Genomic DNA, 22,576 nt, shown 5'->3' with positions numbered 1-22,576 from the left:
GAAAATGCTGTGGGATTGCAGAAAGTCCTGAATTATTTTAGTTTATAGTTTGATAGGAACATTGCTACAACATTAACCCATAAAATTACATCGAATACTGTTCTTGATTAAGTGTCCTCAAAAATGTTGGATCTTCATGCTGTCTGTGTTTCCTCTATCAGTCATGGCTTCCTCCAGCAGTCTCCTGTCTGAAGATGAGTTTCAGTGCTCTATCTGTCTGGATGTGTTCACTGATCCGGTCACTACTCCATGTGGACACAACTTCTGCATGGTCTGTCTCAGAGAGTACTGGAACAGCAGCTCACACTGCCAGTGTCCCCTCTGTAAGGAGGAGTTCTCCAGAAGACCTGAGCTCCGTGTGAACACCTTCATCTCTGGACTGACTGCTCAGTTCAAGAAGTCGCTTCAGGTGAAATCCAGCAGATCTTCAGAGAAACCTCCCTCCAAGCCTAAGAAGATTCTGTGTGATTCCTGCACTGAGACAAAGATGGAGGCTCTGAAGTCCTGTCTGGACTGTGGAGTATCTTACTGCAGCGATCATCTGACCCTCCATAAAACTACACCTAAACTCAAGAAGCACAAGCTGATGGACCCTGTGGAGAACCTGCAGGACTACATCTGCCAGAATCATGAGAGACCCCTGGAGCTGTTCTGTAGAGACGACCAGACCTGTGTGTGTCGGTTCTGCACTGAGACAGACCACAAGACTCACAGCACTGTTCCTGTAGAGCAGGAGAGTGGAGAGAAGAAGGTCAGATATTTAGAGAGAGAATTATTCACTTGAATTAACCCTCATTTATTTTCTATGCTACAGATTCCTCAGATTAATGAGCGTCTTTCTTATAATGTGTCTAATGTCCATAGACTCAGCTGGGGAAGACACAGGCAGATGTTCAGCAGATGATCCAGGACCGAATGAAGAAGATTGAGGAGATCAATCACTCTGTAGATCTCAATAAGGTGAGTCTGAGTTTTATTGGACTGTTTCTAATTATTTTTTTTTTTTTTTGATTTCTCTGTGTATTTTCTAATTTGTAAAGCACTTTGAATGACCGTTGTGTATGAAAGGTGCTATATAAATAAACTTGCCTTGCCTTGCCTTGCCTAATATCACATCAGTAACATTCCAGCCTTCAGTCACTTCCACTCTTTTGTGATTGTGATGAATGTGATTGGTCTGGATTGGTCAGAAAAACACAGAGAAGGAGAAAGCAGACAGTGTGGAGGTCTTCAGGGCTCTGGTGCGCTGCATTGAGAGGAGCCAGGCGGAGCTGCTGGAGGTGATGGAGGAGAAGCAGAAAGCAGCAGAGAGGCAGGCTGAAGAGCTGATTAAAGAGCTGGAGCAGGAAATCACTGAGCTAAAGAGGAGAGACACTGAGCTGGAGCAGATCTCCCACACTGAGGACCACCTCCACCTCCTACAGGTCAGAGTCCCTCTGTTCCTCAATAGTAATGCAGTCCAGCACAGGACAGCACTGCCCATGCTGAGGGGGTTCTCCTCTCTCCTGCTGTACTGTAGGTTTACCCCTCCCTCTGCAGACCCCCACCCACCAAGACCTGGACTGACGTCAGGATTAACACTCATCTGAGGGTGGAGACTCTGAGAGTTCTGTCTCAGCTTCAGGAAGCCCTCAGTGAGGAGATGGAGAAGCTTCCTGAGATCAGTGAGTATCTACTGATCAGTCAGAGCTTAGATTTTCTCTCCTATTTACCTTATTAAATTCAGCAAGTCCAAAGCACCAGAGGAACGACCAATAGAAACCAGCTGCATCTTTACAAGGGAAACAGGGGCAGTGGATGAGGTGGGAGAGTGTAGAGAAGCAGATAATCACCTGGCAGGAGTTTCAGGTGTTGGATGTGAATCATATGAAGTTTGATGATGATGACGATGATGTTCCTCCAAAACTGCAAAACGTTGTGGAAACTTTGCAAAAACACAATAAAAATAAAATGAGAAAAATGAGAAAAGTATAATTCCTGATGAAAATGTAGAACGTTAACAGATCAAAAAGCTGTTTCTGTATTCCAACTGGTTTCCATGGTGTTGCTAGGTGGTTGCTATGGCATTTTATGTAGTTGCTCATTAGTTGTTATTGTATCCCTGGTGGTTCCTATGGTGTTGATAAGTGTTTGCAATGAACTTCCTAGGTAGTCATGATTCAGTTGCTGGGTTTTCGTGGCGGTTTCTACAATGTTCCTAAGTGGTTTCTGTTGTATTCCAGGTAGTTGATATGATGTTGCTGTGTTATTCCAGTTGGTTGCTATGTCGTTGTTATGTGAACTGATAGTTATTTTATTTTTATGTTTTTTTTAATATAGTTTATGTATTGTTGATCTCATGTCCTCTTACTGTTTCCCATTAGCTTCTTTATGACTATTAAAACAAATTTGGCGTGACTCGATAGCTTTGGAATCCCAGGTGGTTGGCCTGGCGCTGCTAGGTGGTGATAAGATTGTTCCTATTGTAATCCATGTGGTTGCTGCGTTGTTTCTGGATGGTTTCTATGGTAGCCCAGCTGATTGCTGTGTTGTTGCTACGTGGTTACTACGATAACTCATAATGTTGCTAAGCAGTTGCTTGGTGGCTGCTAGCCAGTGTAGTGCTAGCTGTAGTGTTCCAGGTGGTTGCTCTTCTGTCTCAGGTGGTTGGTCAGATATCTAGTGTTGAGAGTTGGGTGTTGCACGTTATTTGTATTATGTTTATCTTTAAAGGGTTAATCAGTCCATTCTTATGAGACAAAATATGCAAAAATATCAGTAACCATGTGAAAATCATCTGATCAAAAACTAAAAAATGTACACAGGAATGAATCACAATTACAACAAAACAGTCTGGAATTAGATTGTTGGCAGTATTTTAAAATATTAAATTAAATACAGAAACAATGGTGTAATTTTATACATCAGATAATTATAATAAACTCTAGTTTTGTGCTGGAATTTCCATCAAATATTATCTACTGTACTTCATATTAATCAGACCTCATTAAACAGTTAATTAAACATAATTTAATTTCTGACGTTCGTTTCTATTGTTTATTATTCTTTTCTGAACAGAACTGAATAGAATTCAACAATATGCAGGTATGTTGTCTCTTCCTGATCACATGACTAAATACAGAGTGTGTATGTTGTGTAGTTGGTGCTGTATGATGTTAAAATGGGTTTAAATTGTGTGTGTTTCTCTCAGTGGATGTGACTCTGGATCCTGATACAGCTCATCCTGCTCTCATCCTGTCTGATGATGGGAAAGAAGTCACATGTGGAAACATCCGACAGAACGTTCCTGATTCTCCACAGAGGTTTAATCTGTGTGTCGATGTTCTGGGAAAGGAGGGATTCTCCTCAGGGAGGTTTTACTATGAGGTTCAGGTCAGAGGGAAGACTGAGTGGGATTTAGGAGTGGTCAGAGAGTCCGTTAACAGGAAGGGGAAGATTAAAGCCAGTCCTGAGAATGGATTCTGGTCTATATGTCTGAGGAACGAGACTCAATATAAAGCTCGTGATTCTCCTCTTGTTCCCCTCTCCTTAAATCAGGTTCTCCAGAAGGTGGGGGTGTTTGTGGATTATGAGGAGGGTCTGGTCTCCTTCTATGATGTTGAGACCAGCTCTCATATCTACTCTTTCACTGGTCAGTCTTTCACTGAGAAAATCTATCCATACTTCAGTCCCAGTCTCAGTGATGGAGGTAAAAACTCAGCTCCACTGATCATCACTCCTGTTCATCATCATAAATGAGCTTCTTTTACCCCAAAATAATATTTTCTCTGATTTTTTACACAGTAAAATTAGTTAATCTTTCTATTTCTATATAAAATATAAATGGGTGGGTTAAACGATGCATGATTTTACAGTAATCAAGTAAAAATATTAATTAGGGTGTTTTTTTCCTCCATAAATCTTCTGTTAGTGATGTAAAATAGATTTATGTTTTATTTAAAGTTTTATTTAGATTTTTATTGTGAGGTAAACAGAATGCAGAATGTCCTGTGGTGTGACGTAATATGAATGAATTATGAAATATAAACCCTTATATAGAATAAATCAGTAATATCTGAACTGTTTATAATGGCTTTAATCATGTTTACTTTACCAGTATAAGGTTTTAAAATGGATCAGACTCCTACAATAATTATCACAGGACATTTTTAAGGCTTTGTGATGAAAATGATCAGGTTTTTAAACAGGCAGTTTGATGGTCATCTCTAGGGGTTCTTTAGTGCAGCAGGAAACAGAAGGTCCTTCAGATGTTTGGCTGTGATTTGGATGTTTGAATCTCTTATTAATTTTACAGATTTCCTACTTTCTGTGAAACAGTTAACGTTTCAGTTTTCGTCAGTCCTGCGGTGTGACGGCTCTACTTTGAGAAAATGTAAATATTAATCTTAATAAATTAGTTAATAAAGTTTAAAATATATATTTAATCAGTTATTAAAATGTGCAGGGTTAATTACATCAACTTTCTTTTTTCAAATGTACAGAATTGATTTTTTTTTTTATTTTACTGTAATGTAATGTCACACCGCAGGACAGTTTATGTACAAGGTTGTGAGAAAAGCTTATAAAATGGTAGAAAAAGAGAAATAATGTCTGGAGAAAACGAGCAGATCAGGATAGTTTCTGAACTGCAGAATTTCATAAAATGAATTTAAATATGAAAATATAAAAGTAGTTTATTTTATAAATATCTGTTTCAGCTCCATTCATCAAATACCCAAATCCAGTGAATGAATGAAGAATGTAAAAATGTAATAAATGAAGATTAAATCAGGATCTTTGATCCAGTTTCTCTGTGTTAAAGAGGCTCATCTCTAAATCCTTTTTAGCATCATTTATGAAAAGTGATATTTAGTCTGTACTGTAATCTGTACACAGTTAATCAGACAGCAGGTAAAGCTACCTGTATCTGTTTCACTGTGTTCTGTCTTGTGCTGCAGAGCCAGTTTCATCCTATTTACTGTCCTGAATAAACTCTAATAAAGATCTGCTTTCATGAAGCTCTTTTTCTATCAGTTCCAGTCTGCACCGCGTCCTGTTTACTACTAACCAAACAACCCACCTTCTGCTCTTATCTAAAGGATGGGGAACAGCAGTTTAGAAGAGTCTAGAATCTGCAGAAAAGCTCATCTACAAGTTTGTTTCTGTAGAATTATTGTACATTTCTTCACGTATTTACACTCAGAACATCAACAATACGGATCATTTGAACAGGGGAGCACAAACGTTGGGAAGTCGGTTCCAAAAGCTTAATATTAACCTGCTTTATCCTGTTCCACAACCATCTCTGACGTGTGATTGGGTCACGGTCCTGTTGGAGCTCTTAATTCACTCCAAGTTTAAACTGTACAGCTGATGGTTTGAGGTTCTGCTGAAGAAGAATTCTGAGCAAGTCCTCCTTCTCCATTATTCCATCCACTGTGTGTAATGTACCAGGAGCACTGGAAGCAGAACAGCCCCAGAGCATGATGCTCCCACCACCATGCTTAACAGCTGCTGCTACAGTGCTCTTTGGGTTTAATGGGTTTATCTGGTTTTACTCTTCCGAATGTCTTTATCTAATCAGAACATAAAACGTTCCAGAGGAGGAACGCTGTGGGAGATGGTCTGGTTTTCTGTTCCACTTTCTGATTTATTATCTTCATTAAAAGCCGTGTCAGTGTTCCACACTAACAGACAGAGTTATCTCTTCAGATAAAGTCTGATCTCCTTCATTATCAGATTTAGATCAGCTCAGAGACCAGAGAATACAGACTAGATACATCTGATACAGATATTTACCTTTAATTATTATTATTTAGTAGTTTAATTTCTCACTCCCTCTGTAACACAACCTGTTACAGTTTTAATTATAATATTATCATTTTATTATATTACATTTTATTATTGGTATTTTTTATTTTTTTGTAAGTTAATTTACTTTAGTTCTTAATAATAAATTATTGTTTTTTTTGCTTTCTAAGAATTTAAATTCCTGGTCTTCTTTTAATGACATTCTTATACTCTTGAATCTTAAACTCAATGTTTTTCTGAGTAAAATAAATACACATAATAATGAAGGTAGATTGGTTGATTGATTAAAAGAAAGTGTATTATTTGTAGTATTATTATTGAAAGCATAATTAATAATAATTCTTAAATTATCTTATATAAAATGCCCACAAAACCAGGGGGTGCCTTTACTCCCCAACACGCCTGAAATACAAATACAGTACCTGCTGTTTACTCACACCTGGAAGAGAGGAAACACACCTGGAGATAAAAGAGAGAGAAAGAAAAAAGATGAGCAAAAAGAGACAAATATATATATATTTATTTTAAGATTTTATCTTTATGATTGTATCTTGAATCCTATATAGAAATCTGACATATTATCAAAAATAGACACATATCATAAAGCACTGTGCTTCTCAATATATACATACACTACCAATAAAACAGTATGATAATCACTGAATAAACACATTGCTGCATTAAAAATGTAATAAAATAAAATACATTTAAACAATATGTGCAGCTTAGTCTCAGTTACATGTAACACTCTCTCCTCAGTAATATTAGCTAGCTCTGCACTAACCTTAGTTTTCTCCTCAGTAATATTAGCTAGCTCTGCACTAACCTTAGTTTTCTCCTCAGTAATATTAGCTAGCTCTGCACTAACCTTAGTTTTCTTTCCTCAGTAATATTAGCTAGCTCTGCGCTAACCTTAGTTTTCTCCTCAGTAATATTAGCTAGCTCTGCACTAACCTTAGTTTTCTCCTCAGTAATATTAGCGAGCTCTGCACTGACCTTAGTTTTCTCCTCAGTAATATTAGCTAGCTCTGCACTAACCTTAGCTTTCTCCTCAGTAATATTAGCTAGCTCTGCACTGACCTTAGTTTTCTCCTCAGTAATATTAGCTAGCTCTGCACTAACCTTAGTTTTCTCCTCAGTAATATTAGCTAGCTCTGCTCTAAACTTAGTTTTCTCCTCAGTAATATTAGCTAGCTCTGCACTAACCTTAGTTTTCTCCTCAGTAATATTAGCGAGCTCTGCACTGACCTTAGTTTTCTCCTCAGTAATATTAGCTAGCTCTGCACTAACCTTAGTTTTCTCCTCAGTAATATTAGCTAGCTCTGCTCTAAACTTAGTTTTCTCCTCAGTAATATTAGCTAGCTCTGCACTAACCTTAGTTTTCTCCTCAGTAATATTAGCGAGCTCTGCACTGACCTTAGTTTTCTCCTCAGTAATATTAGCTAGCTCTGCACTAACCTTAGCTTTCTCCTCAGTAATATTAGCTAGCTCTCCACTAACCTTAGTTTTCTCCTCAGTAATATTAGCTAGCTCTGTGTGACCTTATTTGTTTTTCCTCAGTAATATTAGCTAGTTCTCAACTAACCTTAGTTTTCTCCTCAGTAATATTAGCTAGCTCTGCACTAACCTTAGTTTTCTCCTCAGTAATATTAGCGAGCTCTGCACTGACCTTAGTTTTCTCCTCAGTAATATTAGCTAGCTCTGCACTAACCTTAGCTTCTCCTCAGTAATATTAGCTAGCTCTGCACTGACCTTAGTTTTCTCCTCAGTAATATTAGCTAGCTCTGCACTAACCTTAGTTTTCTCCTCAGTAATATTAGCTAGCTCTGCTCTAAACTTAGTTTTCTCCTCAGTAATATTAGCTAGCTCTGCACTAACCTTAGTTTTCTCCTCAGTAATATTAGCGAGCTCTGCACTGACCTTAGTTTTCTCCTCAGTAATATTAGCTAGCTCTGCACTAACCTTAGCTTTCTCCTCAGTAATATTAGCTAGCTCTGCACTAACCTTAGTTTTCTCCTCAGTAATATTAGCTAGCTCTCCACTAACCTTAGTTTTCTCCTCAGTAATATTAGCTAGCTCTCCACTAACCTTAGTTTTCTCCTCAGTAATATTAGCTAGCTCTGTGTGACCTTATTTGTTTTTCCTCAGTAATATTAGCTAGTTCTCCACTAACCTTAGTTTTCTCCTCAGTAATATTAGCTAGCTCTGCACTAAAGTTAGTTTTCTCCTCAGTAATATTAGCTAGCTCTACACTAACCTTAGTTTTCTCCTCAGTAATATTAGCTAGCTCTCCACTAACCTTAGTTTTCTCCTCAGTAATATTAGCTAGCTCTGCACTAACCTTAGTTTTCTCCTCAGTAATATTAGCTAGCTCTGCACTAAAGTTAGTTTTCTCCTCAGTAATATTAGCTAGCTCTACACTAACCTTAGTTTTCTCCTCAGTAATATTAGCTAGCTCTCCACCAACCTTAGTTTTCTCCTCAGTAATATTAGCTAGCTCTGCACTAAACTTAGTTTTCTCTTCAGTAATATTAGCTAGCTCTACACTATCCTTAGTTTTCTCCTCAGTAATATTAGCTAGCTCTTCACTAACCTTAGTTTTCTCCTCAGTAATATTAGCTAGCTCTGCACTAACCTTAGTTTTCTCCTCAGTAATATTAGCTAGCTCTCAACTAACCTTAGTTTTCTCCTCAGTAATATTGTGACACCCACCGAGTCACAACTTAAAGACTTTTAATCCGACTACGCCACCTAGGAGTGGTGGAGTCCTAGGAACTCCAAGGTTAATAGAGTAAAATTAATTACTATTTAGCACAACACAGGTTCCTTGTATTTTGGGGGTGAGCACCCGAATAACCACTTCACAAGCACAGTCTAACAAAGTTTATTAAATTTAAAATTAAGGGGACAATGCAAAAAAAAAGATCACCATTCGCTCAATAATAATTTTCAACACAGGGCTAGCCCAATCACTAAAATCCCACCCAAATAACAAAAAAACTAACAACAATAAAAATAGAACTACCAACTAAAGGATACAACCCAACACAAGAAAAAGAAAAACAAACAGCCAAAAATAAATAATGCAACACAACCCACAAAAATCCTCCTTTTGATAATAATACTCCAAATATTCTACGAGGCTGGTGACTCTCCTGTAGGCTACCCAGGACAGTAGCTAATTTCCCACAGTTTCCCCCATACCATAAGCGAGGCTATACAGTTGCTCTCAATAGATCCTAGCAACCCGAGAGTAGTCAGTATAATTATAATATCGGAAATGATTACTCCAACGAATAACCAATTTATCAAACAAAAGAACAAAAAAAAAAAGAGAAAAACAAATTAAATCTAAACCAACATAAATATTATAATCCCTTCCCACACCATATATCCCCCTTACTAAAATGTAGGTTCTGGTTAGGTACAGCAGCAGTCCAATAAAATCCGTAATGGCAGCAGGAACGCGGCTCACGCACGTGGCGGCGCGGCTCTCACACGTGACACAGCAATCCACACTCGCTCTCCTCCACGCTGACCCCACAAGTCTCCCACAGACGAGGTAGCTGTAGCAAACAGAAAGGAGAGCAGTATCCTGGCCCACACACAAGCTACGAATCACTCTAAATCCACAAATGATCTCAGTCAGCCACCAGCAGAAGCAAATAGTACACCCAAAGGAATATACTCACAATTAGCCCGGGAGTCGGGTAGTCCAAACTCCCAGGACGTATATTCCAAGCCCGGGTGAAATCCCACAGCGGTAGCCTCGCGCTAGCTCCTCACGCTGCCTCAGCTCCCCCGCTTCCTGCTGGCGCCGCTCGCTCCGCAGCTCCCCTGTGTAGGGCTCGTCGGCGCCGGTACGGCCGGGTCCTTCACGCCACCTCACCGCTACCGCTCGCCTACTTCGTGTCTGCCGCGCGCCGCTTCACATCCACGCCACGGATGGTTCCCGTTCCCGTGCTCTCTCCTCCATAGTGCTGCAGCTGTGTTTATTCCGGAAGCAGCCCGTAGTACCGCCCCTCTACCGTCCCCATTGGTCACACTTACGGCAGCCATGCAGACTGGTTGGTCCAGTCATCTGTCCATCAACGTGAGCTGCCGCTCAGGTTCCGGGGTAATCAGTCCTACGGGTCTACCCTTCAAAATAAAAGTCCCACACACACAGTTACATGTACACCGTAGGAAAAAATAAACGCACAACATGGGGCCACACTCCCATGGGTCCGACAATATTAGCTAGCTCTGCACTAACCTTAGTTTTCTCCTCAGTAATATTAGCTAGCTCTGCACTAACCTTAGCTTTCTCCTCAGTAATATTAGCTAGCTCTGCACTAACCTTAGTTTTCTCCTCAGTAATATTAGCTAGCTCTCCACTGACCTTAGTTTTCTCCTCAGTAATATTAGCTAGCTCTGTACTAACCTTAGCTTTCTCCTCAGTAATATTAGCTAGCTCTGCACTAACCTTAGTTTTCTCCTCAGTAATATTAGCTAGCTCTCCACTGACCTTAGTTTTCTCCTCAGTAATATTAGCTAGCTCTGCACTGACCTTAGTTTTCTCCTCAGTAATATTAGCTAGCTCTACACTAACCTTAGCTTTCTCCTCAGTAATATTAGCTAGCTCTGCACTAACCTTAGTTTTCTCCTCAGTAATATTAGCTAGCTCTCCACTGACCTTAGTTCTCTCCTCAGTAATATTAGCTAGCTCTCCACTAACCTTAGTTCTCTCCTCAGTAATATTAGCTAGCTCTGCGCTAACCTTAGTTTTCTCCTCAGTAATATTAGCTAGCTCTGCACTAACCTTAGTTTTCTCCTCAGTAATATTAGCTAGCTCTGCACTAACCTTAGCTTTCTCCTCAGTAATATTAGCTAGCTCTGTGTGACCTTATTTGTTTTTCCTCAGTAATATTAGCTAGTTCTCCACTAACCTTAGTTTTCTCCTCAGTAATATTAGCTAGCTCTGCACTAAAGTTAGTTTTCTCCTCAGTAATATTAGCTAGCTCTACACTAACCTTAGTTTTCTCCTCAGTAATATTAGCTAGCTCTCCACTAACCTTAGTTTTCTCCTCAGTAATATTAGCTAGCTCTGCACTAACCTTAGTTTTCTCCTCAGTAATATTAGCTAGCTCTGCACTAAAGTTAGTTTTCTCCTCAGTAATATTAGCTAGCTCTACACTAACCTTAGTTTTCTCCTCAGTAATATTAGCTAGCTCTCCACCAACCTTAGTTTTCTCCTCAGTAATATTAGCTAGCTCTGCACTAAACTTAGTTTTCTCTTCAGTAATATTAGCTAGCTCTACACTATCCTTAGTTTTCTCCTCAGTAATATTAGCTAGCTCTTCACTAACCTTAGTTTTCTCCTCAGTAATATTAGCTAGCTCTGCACTAACCTTAGTTTTCTCCTCAGTAATATTAGCTAGCTCTCAACTAACCTTAGTTTTCTCCTCAGTAATATTAGCTAGCTCCTCACTAACCTTAGTTTTCTCCTCAGTAATATTAGCTAGCTCTGCACTAACCTTAGTTTTCTCCTCAGTAATATTAGCTAGCTCTGCACTAACCTTAGTTTTCTCCTCAGTAATATTAGCTAACTCTGCACTAACCTTAGTTTTCTCCTCAGTAATATTAGCTAGCTCTGCACTAACCTTAGTTTTCTCCTCAGTAATATTAGCTAGCTCTACACTAACCTTAGCTTTCTCCTCAGTAATATTAGCTAGCTCTGCACTAACCTTAGTTTTCTCCTCAGTAATATTAGCTAGCTCTACACTAACCTTAGCTTTCTCCTCAGTAATATTAGCTAGCTCTGCACTAACCTTAGTTTTCTCCTCAGTAATATTAGCTAGCTCTCCACTAACCTTAGTTCTCTCCTCAGTAATATTAGCTAGCTCTCCACTAACCTTAGTTCTCTCCTCAGTAATATTAGCTAGCTCTGCGCTAACCTTAGTTTTCTCCTCAGTAATATTAGCTAGCTCTGCACTAACCTTAGTTTTCTCCTCAGTAATATTAGCTAGCTCTGCACTAACCTTAGCTTTCTCCTCAGTAATATTAGCTAGCTCTGTGTGACCTTATTTGTTTTTCCTCAGTAATATTAGCTAGTTCTCCACTAACCTTAGTTTTCTCCTCAGTAATATTAGCTAGCTCTGCACTAAAGTTAGTTTTCTCCTCAGTAATATTAGCTAGCTCTCCACTAACCTTAGTTTTCTCCTCAGTAATATTAGCTAGCTCTGCACTAACCTTAGTTTTCTCCTCAGTAATATTAGCTAGCTCTGCACTAAAGTTAGTTTTCTCCTCAGTAATATTAGCTAGCTCTACACTAACCTTAGTTTTCTCCTCAGTAATATTAGCTAGCTCTCCACCAACCTTAGTTTTCTCCTCAGTAATATTAGCTAGCTCTGCACTAAACTTAGTTTTCTCTTCAGTAATATTAGCTAGCTCTACACTATCCTTAGTTTTCTCCTCAGTAATATTAGCTAGCTCTTCACTAACCTTAGTTTTCTCCTCAGTAATATTAGCTAGCTCTGCACTAACCTTAGTTTTCTCCTCAGTAATATTAGCTAGCTCTCAACTAACCTTAGTTTTCTCCTCAGTAATATTAGCTAGCTCCTCACTAACCTTAGTTTTCTCCTCAGTAATATTAGCTAGCTCTGCACTAACCTTAGTTTTCTCCTCAGTAATATTAGCTAGCTCTGCACTAACCTTAGTTTTCTCCTCAGTAATATTAGCTAACTCTGCACTAACCTTAGTTTTCTCCTCAGTAATATTAGCTAGCTCTGCACTAACCTTAGTTTTCTCCTCAGTAATATTAGCTAGCTCTACACTAACCTTAGCTTTCTCCTCAGTAATATTAGCTAGCTCTGCACTAACCTTAGTTTTCTCCTCAGTAATATTAGCTAGCTCTCCACTAACCTTAGTTCTCTCCTCAGTAATATTAGCTAGCTCTCCACTAACCTTAGTTCTCTCCTCAGTAATATTAGCTAGCTCTGCGCTAACCTTAGTTTTCTCCTCAGTAATATTAGCTAGCTCTGCACTAACCTTAGTTTTCTCCTCAGTAATATTAGCTAGCTCTGCACTAACCTTAGCTTTCTCCTCAGTAATATTAGCTAGCTCTGCACTGACCTTAGTTTTCTCCTCAGTAATATTAGCTAGCTCTGCACTAACCTTAGTTTTCTCCTCAGTAATATTAGCTAGCTCTGCGCTAACCTTAGTTTTCTCCTCAGTAATATTAGCTAGCTCTGCGCTAACCTTAGTTTTCTCCTCAGTAATATTAGCTAGCTCTGCGCTAACCTTAGTTTTCTCCTCAGTAATATTAGCTAGCTCTGCGCTAACCTTAGTTTTCTCCTCAGTAATATTAGCTAGCTCTGCACTAACCTTAGTTTTCTCCTCAGTAATATTAGCTAGCTCTGCGCTAACCTTAGTTTTCTCCTCAGTAATATTAGCTAGCTCTGCGCTAACCTTAGTTTTCTCCTCAGTAATATTAGCTAGCTCTGCGCTAACCTTAGTTTTCTCCTCAGTAATATTAGCTAGCTCTGCGCTAACCTTAGTTTTCTCCTCAGTAATATTAGCTAGCTCTGCACTGACCTTAGTTTTCTCCTCAGTAATATTAGCTAGCTCTGCACTGACCTTAGTTTTCTCCTCAGTAATATTAGCTAGCTCTGCACTAACCTTAGTTTTCTCCTCAGTAATATTAGCTAGCTCTGCACTAACCTTAGTTTTCTCCTCAGTAATATTAGCTAGCTCTTCACTAACCTTAGTTTTCTCCTCAGTAATATTAGAGTTTTTAAAGAGCTTTATTGAAATTTTTTTACACATTACAAAGCATCAAATACAAAAACATATACATCACAAATTACTTTTCAGAATAAACATGTACTTACACAGTTCATAATGTTATACTTAACTTTCAAAGACTATATATCAACTATCATCAATAAATTTCATAAGCAATTTAAAAACTCCCATGAAACATTATTTTTCTTTTGTCTATTATATCTTTGTCTCTGTTTTAATTTAACTATACTCTGTTTAATTACTTTATCACTATTTATAAAAACATTTTCTGTGGTCATTTTACATCTAGTGATCCATAATTGATTTACGATAGTGCATATACATAACCAATAATCAGTTCTTTTTTTACATGATTTATCTAAATTAAAAGTCCCATAAATAATGTGTTCTCTAGTAACATCAATGTCCAGTCCATAATTTTTAAAAGCGTTCCATACTTCCTTAGATCTGTCGCAGTCGATCAATAAATGACCGACAGTTTCGTTTACCGTACAGCTGGGTATTGGGCACGCTGTCGTTTTTACATTGCAGCTCCACTTCACAACTCCTCCTACGGGAAGTCTGCCCAGCGCCGCCAACCACACTCTGTCTCTGTGCTTCCCAGGAAGCGTTTTCAGGTTCAGGAGATCTATAAGATTTTCATTTTCATTATCAGAGCAGTTCTTAAACCTGATTTTCTCACCATACTTAAAATCAGCCACTTTTTTATATATTAATTTATTCGATTGGGTTTTCCAATCTAAATCTAAAATTTTATATTTTTCCGTAAAATTTAGAGTATATTAATTTATAATAGGCAATTTTGCGTCTTTTCACGCCTTTAATTTTTTCCCAATCCGTTTTGTTTCCGATCCATTTTGATCCTTTTCCAATATTTTCATTTACATGTTTACAGTAGCTGATTTTAAGTTTGTCACCGATCTCAAAAGCACCTAAGCCACCATTTTCTTTACTTTTGTACACAAAAATTCTTTTTGTCACTTCTCTGTTGTTTCCCCATAGAGTTTTAATACACAATTTGTTTAAAGCTGTAATTGTTTTTTCGGGTGGAGGGAAAACGATAGATAAAAACATTAGTTTAGATAAAATAAACATTTTTATTAATTCTGTTTTTTCTATATATGATATGTTCCAATTTGAGAATTTGTTTGCTTCCTCTGAAATTTCTGTTAATTTCTTAGCCCAATTATTTTCTACACAGTTAACATTATTTATGTAAATTCCCAGTATTTTAATTTCTTTTTTTAAATCAATGTTTATATTTCCGTTCTCCCTACCATCACCAATCCACACAGCTTCTGTCTTAGACTGATTTAAACTTGCACCTGATGTTCGTTCATATGTTTTAAAATGTTCAAAAACAGTATTAAGTTCATCTTGGTTCTTAATAAAAATTGTTATATCATCTGCAAAAGCAGAAACTACGTATTTATTAAGCTCACTGTTTACATAAACTCCTGTTAGTTTTTCCTCTTTCTTTTCCTTAGTTTTCTCCTCAGTAATATTAGCTAGCTCTGCGCTAACCTTAGTTTTCTCCTCAGTAATATTAGCTAGCTCTGCACTAACCTTAGTTCTCTCCTCTAACGTGTAAATTAGTGTTTCGGCGCTAAAACGTCCGTAACTCAGCGCTGATAATCCAACCGGGGCAGAAATAATTAATTATTAGACAAAATATAATATAACCTGCTTCCATGTTTAAAAAAACGCTATAATTAACAGTTAAAATAATAATAAACTATAAAACTATATAAAAAAATCGGTTTCTAATCAGGTATGTTTTTTATATTTAACTTTTTTTACTTTACTTGATACAGTGATTTAGCCTATACAAATATTCTACCTAGGTTTCTGCTGAGAGTATTTTCTAATAACGTTTCTAATATAGTGCTTTTTTTCTAATGAAATAAAACTAGGGTAGCACGGTTTGAGAAGGTAGCACAACTTGACAGAGAACAGGAAATTGTAGTCCAAAATAAAAACACAGATAAATAATTACCTTTTTACAGTTACAGCACATCAACCAACCTCCAACAGGAGTATAAAACACAACAAGAGTCCCTTTTGCTCACTAAAGGTTAATATAATGATGATAATTTTGAATAAAAAATTTAAAGAATTCATATTATTTTGTGCAGTTTTTTTGCGATTATTTTTGTAGGCTTTTTAATTCTGTTTCACAGTAAAATATGTAAAAATAATGCAAGTGCTTTTAGTCCATATTTAGATGTTCTGATATTAGACATTTTAGTATATTTTTAAGAAATATAACGATTACCTGCTGAATTTACTGATGATGATGCACATATGGAGACATCTTAAAAGAATAATAAGAGACTTGTCCAGTAAATAAAAACAAGGAGTTTAAAAGCTTGTGAAAGTAAGATTATACATATTTATATGAAGTAAATACTTTATTAAAAGGAAGTTAAAGGTGTGTTAAAGATGATGCACCATGTTGGAATAATTAAGTGTAGTCAGGTAATGTGTATCACTGTAGTTTAAGTAGTTTATTGTTTGTATTGGTTGAGATGTGAAGATCAGTAGGAGGAATCTGTAAATTCAGTGGTTAAATTCTTCCACCTGGTGGACAAAACCTGCAACTGCACCTGAGGCGGTGGGCGTGTCCTTGTGATGTCACTGAGGAGAAACGAAGGTAAAACTTCATCTCCAGAATCCGGTTCTTCAGCTGAACTTGGTCTCCGGTGTTTTTTGGAGGATCTGTATCTCCTGCAGGTGAGCAGTTAAAACCTCGTATCTCTCTTTTCTGATCATCCTGTCTGATCCTGATCTGGGTTCAGTGATTCTTTTTTGGAGGATCTGGATCTCCTGCAGGTAAAGCAGGTACAGCTCAGACTGATCTTCATATAACTCCCTGCTAAACTAACACACAGCCTGGCCAGCTCACACTGGTTAAACTGGTTCCGCTGGTTGAGCAGCTGAACTCCTGATCAGCACAGGGTCTGTTTTCATTACAGTTGGATGGTTTATCTGGTTAAACTGCAATGTGTTCACCGTCCCTGAGATCTAATAAAATGGAAATATATTTAATTTGATGATCAGGCTCTCGAGTTTAGGAGTCGGTTCAGAGTGAGATTATGTTGGGAAGAGCAGGGTGGTGTTGGTGACGGGTGCAGCCTATTTTCCAGTTTGGTGAGTCACCGGTAAAGGAAGAGATTTAAAAAAATAAAAATCACAGTTTTCATTCAAGTGTGAAAAACAAGAACTAAAAACAGGGTCAAATACTGTAGTTAAGATACTAAAATTAGAATTTTTGATGTGATCCCTGCCTAAATATCAGTATCCCTATACTGAAATGATGCTGCTGCAACAACCTAAAACACCAGAAATCAATAATAAAAGTACTAAAAGATTAAACATGGAAAATTCTGATGTTTATTCTTCATTTAAAGTAAGATCATAATAAGTTTATGGAATTTATTTTATAGTTAACTTTATCTGTGAGCTGTCTGAAAGGAGAGCTGCTCCCAACCAGGAAACATCTAAACAAAAAATGTGAAAAATGTCAGTGATGTCATCACCCCCCAACACGCTCGCTCCCAATTAGAATCAATAGAATCAAAGTTCAAGAAAAGAACCGATTCATTGTTCTGTGTTTTTATTTGATTTGATTAAAAAAACTTTAGAAAATAAGGCATTTAAAAGCTGGGAGAGATTTAAACTTTAAAATCTGCTGATATTTCCTGAATTCATCTAACGTTGCACAAAGCTCCAAAGACCCATCACTGCCTGAGGCTCTCAACAAGTTCTACGCCCGCTTTGAGAACCCTGACACACCCCCCAGCACCAGAGTCCCACACTCACCAGGAGAGGAGCCCCTCAGCGTGACACCAGCAGAAGTAAGGAGGACGCTGAGGAGGATTAACCCCCGGAAAGCTGCCGGCCCGGACAACATCCTCGGACAGGTGCTAAAAGACTGCTCTCGGACGTCCTGGCCGACATTTTCAACGCGTCCCTCATCCAGGCAGCTGTCCCCACTTGCCTGAAGACCACCACCATCATCCCGGTCCCCAAGAGCTCCGCAGTGACAGGTCTGAATGACTACCGGCCAGTAGCCCTCACTCCGATAGTCACAAAGTGCTTTGAAAGACTGGTTCAGACCCACATCAAAGCCACCATCAACGTCACTGTGGATCCACACCAGTATGCATACAGGAAGAATGTCATCCTCCGTGGTCCACACTGCCCTCACCCAGCTGGAGCAGAAGGATTCCTACGTTCGGATGCTCTTTGTGGACTTCACATCTGCTTTCAACACCATGATTCCTCAGACACTGATAACCAAACTCTCCTCACTTGGACTGAGGTCTTCCCTGTGCAACTGGGTCCTAGACTTCCTGACCAACAGGCCGCAGTCTGTGAGGATTCACAACATCTCCTCCCCCACCACAATCCGCAGCACTGGCTTCCCTCAGGGCTGTGTGCTGAGCCCCCTCCTGTTCACACTGCTCACATATGACTGCTCACCTCTCCATCCAGGCTGTCATATTGTGAAGTTTGCGGACGACACGGCAGTGGTTGGATGCATCACGAACAGAGATGAGTCCAGCTACAGGCAGGAGGTGGAACACCTGGAGGATTGGTGCACAGAAAACAACCTCTGCATCAATGTAAAGAAGACAAAGGAGATGACTGTGGACTTCAGAAGGGGCAAGCATGCCCACCTCCCCCTGCACATTGGAGGATCTGCGGTGGAAGTGGTTGACAGCTACAAGTACTTGGGTGTGCACCTGACCAGCAACCTCACCTGGAGCAACAACACTTCCACTCTGGTCAGGAAGCACATCAGCAGCTCTACTTCCTCAGGAGGCTGAGATGAGCTGGACTCGGGAGCGCAGTCCTCACCTCCTTCTACAGATGTGTGGTGGAGAGCGTTGTGTGCTCCAGCATCAATGTGTGGCGTGGAAGCTGCTCTGCTGCAGACAGGAAAGCTCTGCAGAGGGTGGTGAAGGCTGCACAGAGGATTGTTGGAGTTAGCTTCCCCAGCACCACAGACATTTACACCTCCAGATGCAGGAAAAGGGCCACCTGCATCAGGAAGGATCCCACCCACCCAGCACACGCACTTTTTGTCCCACTCCCCTCAGGCCGGGGGCTGCGGAGCATTAAGTGCAAAACAACCAGACTCAGAAACAGCTTCATTCCGGAAGCTGTAAGACTCTTAAACTCCACTTAACAACACACTGCACTGACACCAAGGACAAATTACTGTTTACAAACATGGTCACTTTACTTGCACTGAGACACTTTATCTCCACTGTTCTAACTCCATATCATGCTGCTATAGCACACTTGCACTCTGGACTTCATGTTGCTGAACCTTCTACTCTCTATTCATTTCTTATTCTTTTAGGGTATTTATCTATTTTATAGTCTATTTTTATTGTATTCTTTTTTATCTATATATCTATTTTAATAACAGCTCTTTGGGTGTAAACTGGATCGTGAGATCACAATTTCGTTCCACATGTGATGCGAATGACAATAAAATCTCCTTGAATCCTTGAATTGTGACCATGTGATCTGTGTGGTGACTGGAAGCTTTGAGGAAATTGAACAGGATGGGATGAGTGTAGAGTTGTTGACTCATTAAGTGAATCGGTTCAGGAATCGAGTGCAGATTTGAATCAGTGATTCAGAACATTGTTTAGAGAGAGAGAGATAGAGCTCAGGGTTCACTGATCTATCAGACAGACAGAAACTGAGGGTAGTGCTGGGAGGGGGGGGCGGAGCTCTGCTCTGGCTGGCAGGTATGTACAGGTGTGTCACAGTCTGAGGGAGAGAGGGCTAGTTCAGTAACAAATACCAAAACCACTGTACTATAATGTACTGTACTGATACCAGCTTCTAATACACAGATAATTATATAGATCAACGGTAATTAATGTTTAATTAACCTTGGTGAATTATTTATGTGTATATCAACTGTTTATGTATGCATTTACGTTAAAAGATAAATTTATTAAATTAATTAATTATATCATAAAATCCTATTTGAACGGCGCCACTTTGATCGGTTTTCTGTTGAGAGTAAGACCACTTACTGAGAAGATGCTCCAGATAAAAGAGCTCAGTCACACAGTAGACTGGTGAGGAGTGGTCATCCAAACATGTTTTCGTCTATGGTGTTGTATGATGAGTAGAACATAGAGAAGTTGTGTAATATTGGAGAGGAGTTTGGAGAGGATGTGGTACTTTAGTTATTTCAAAACTCCACAACTTTAACTTACATTGATGTTCTGGATTGAACTAGTATATAATTTGATAGGAAAGCAGCTACAGCATGAAACCATTTGCTAGCTCTTGCATATATTACCTGAGTCAGGATCCCCTACTGCACTGAGTTATTGATGAATTATCATGAAAAATGTTGGATCTTCATGATGTCTGTGTTTCCTCTATCAGTCATGGCTTCCTCCAGAAAACCTGAGCTCTGTGTGAAGTCACTTCAGGTGGAATCCAGCAGATCTTCAGAGAAACCTACGAATGTGCTCTGTGACATCTGCTCTGAAAATAAAAACAATGCTCTGAAGTCCTGTCTGGACTGCATGACCTCCTACTGCAAAACTCACCTGGAGCGTCATCTCAGAGTTCCTGCACTGAAGAACCACAAGCTGATGGACCCTGTGGAGAACCTGCAGGACTACATCTGCCAGAATCATGAGAGACCACTGGAGCTGTTCTGTAGAGACGACCAGACCTGTGTGTGTCGGTTCTGCACTGAGACAGACCACAAGACTCACAGCACTGTTCCTGTAGAGCAGGAGAGTGGAGAGAAGAAGGTCAGATATTTAGAGAAAGAATTATTCACTTGAATTACCCCTCATTTATTTTCTATGCTACAGATTCCTCAGATTAATGAGCGTCTTTCTTATAATGTGTCTAATGTCCATAGACTCAGCTGGGGAAGACACAGGCAGATGTTCAGCAGATGATCCAGGACCGAATGAAGAAGATTGAGGAGATCAATCACTCTGTAGATCTCAATAAGGTGAGTCTGAGTTTTATTTGACTGTTTCTAATATCACATCAGTAACATTCCAGCCTTCAGTCACTTCCACTCTTTTGTGATTGTGATGAATGTGATTGGTCTGGATTGGTCAGAAAAACACAGAGAAGGAGAAAGCAGACAGTGTGGAGGTCTTCAGGGCTCTGGTGCGCTGCATTGAGAGGAGCCAGGCGGAGCTGCTGGAGGTGATGGAGGAGGAGCAGAAAGCAGCAGAGAGGCAGGCTGAAGAGCTGATTAAAGAGCAGGAGCAGGAAATCACTGAGCTAAAGAGGAGAGACACTGAGCTGGAGCAGATCTCCCACACTGAGGACCACCTCCACCTCCTACAGGTCAGAGTCCCTCTGTTCCTCAATAGTAATGCAGTCCAGCACAGGACAGCACTGCCCATGCTGAGGGGTTTCTCCTCTCTCCTGCTGTACTGTAGGTTTACCCCTCCCTCTGCAGACCCCCACCCACCAAGACCTGGACTGACGTCAGGATTAACACTCATCTGAAGGTGGAGACTCTGAGAGTTCTATCACAGCTTCAGGAAGCCCTCAGTGAGGAGATGGAGAAGCTTTCTGAGATCAGTGAGTATCTACTGATCAGTCAGAGCTTAGATTTTCTCTCCTATTTACTTTATTAAATTCAGCAAGTCCAAAACACCAGAGGAACGACCAATAGATACCAGCTGCATCTTTACAAGGGAAACAGGGGCAGTGGATGAGGTGGGAGAGTGTAGAGAAGCACCTGGCAGGAGTTTCAGGTATTGGATGTGAGTCATATGAAGTTTAATGATGATGACGATGATGTTCCTCCAAAACTGCGAAACGTTGTGGAAACTTTGCAAAAACACAATAAAAATACGTTAAAAATGAGAAAAGTGTAATTCCTGATGAAAATGTAGAACGTTAACAGATCAGAAAGCTGTTTCTATATTCCATCTGGTTTCCATGGTGTTGCTAGGTGGTTGCTTTGGCATTTTTTGTATTTGCTCTTTAGTTGTTATTGTATCTCTGGTGGTTCCTATGGTGTTGATGAGTGGTTGCAATGAACTTCCTAGGTAGTCACTACTCAGTTGCTGGGGTTAACCAGGTAATTGCCACAATGTTGCTAAGTGGTTTCTGTGGTATTCCAGGTAGTTGATATGGTGTTGCTATGATAATCCAGTCGGTTGCTATGGCGTTATGTGATTTTTAAAAATATTTGATATAGTTTATGTATTGTTGATCTCATGTCCTCTTACTGTTTCCCATAAGCTGCTTTATGACTATTAAAATTAATTTGGCGTGACTTGATAGCTGTGGTATCCCAGGTGGTTGGCCTATTGTAATCCATGTGGTTGCTGTGTTGTTTCTGGATGGTTTCTATGGTAGCCCAGCTAGTTGCTGTGTTGTTGCTACGTGGTTACTACGATAACTCATAATGTTGCTAAGTGATTGCTTGGTGGCTGCTAGCCAGTGTAGTGCTAGCTGTAGTGTTCTAGGTGGTTGCTCTTCTGTCTCAGGTGGTTGGTCAGGTATCTAGTGTTGAGAGTTGGGTGTTGCACGTTATTTGTATTATGTTTATCTTTAAAGGGTTAATCAGTCCATTCTTATGGGACAAAATATGCAAAAATATCAGTAACCATGTGAAAATCATCTGATCAAAAACCAAAAGATTGTACACAGGAATGAATCACAATTACAATAAAACAGTCTGGAGTTAGATTGTTAGTATTTTAAAATATTAAATTAAATACAGAAACAATGGTGTAATTTTATACATCAGATAATAATGATGAACTCTAGTTTTGTGCTGGAATTTCCATCAAATATTATCTACTGTACTTCATATTAATCAGACCTCATTAAACAGTTAATTAAACATAATTTAAATTCTGACAGTCGTTTCTATTGTTTATTATTCTTTTCTGAACAGAACTGAAGAGAATTCAACAATATGCAGGTATGTTGTCTCTTCCTGATCACATGACTAAATACAGAGTGTGTATGT

The 22,576-nt window shown here is 39.2% G+C and overlaps 1 protein-coding gene and 1 long non-coding RNA gene across 5 annotated transcripts in view; one reads left to right on the top strand and one right to left on the bottom strand.

The window, feature by feature from the left end:
- Positions 1 to 22,576, top strand: part of LOC111191213 (nuclear factor 7, ovary-like) — a 430,228-nt gene that overhangs the window by 404,224 nt on the left and 3,428 nt on the right. For all 4 annotated transcript variants that reach the window (XM_049482620.1, XM_049482619.1, XM_049482617.1 and 1 more), the window contains exons 2-6: positions 162 to 751; positions 865 to 960; positions 1,191 to 1,424; positions 1,520 to 1,664; positions 22,502 to 22,528. In XM_049482620.1, the coding sequence (XP_049338577.1) occupies positions 164 to 751; positions 865 to 960; positions 1,191 to 1,424; positions 1,520 to 1,664; positions 22,502 to 22,528 (1,090 nt within the window). In that variant the 5' untranslated portion in view covers positions 162 to 163. The remainder of the gene's footprint in view (positions 1 to 161; positions 752 to 864; positions 961 to 1,190; positions 1,425 to 1,519; positions 1,665 to 22,501; positions 22,529 to 22,576) is intronic.
- Positions 636 to 6,252, bottom strand: LOC111190635 (uncharacterized). Its single transcript, XR_007440359.1, has 3 exons — positions 6,213 to 6,252; positions 1,833 to 1,924; positions 636 to 722 (listed from the first exon to the last, which is right to left on the bottom strand). It is a non-coding gene; the product is annotated as an uncharacterized LOC111190635 (long non-coding RNA).

This window comes from Astyanax mexicanus, chromosome 8 (genome assembly GCF_023375975.1).
Source record: "Astyanax mexicanus isolate ESR-SI-001 chromosome 8, AstMex3_surface, whole genome shotgun sequence".
NCBI lineage: Eukaryota > Metazoa > Chordata > Actinopteri > Characiformes > Acestrorhamphidae > Astyanax > Astyanax mexicanus.
Note: the sequence above shows the minus strand (reverse complement) of the source record. Positions and strands in the feature narration are given on the sequence as shown.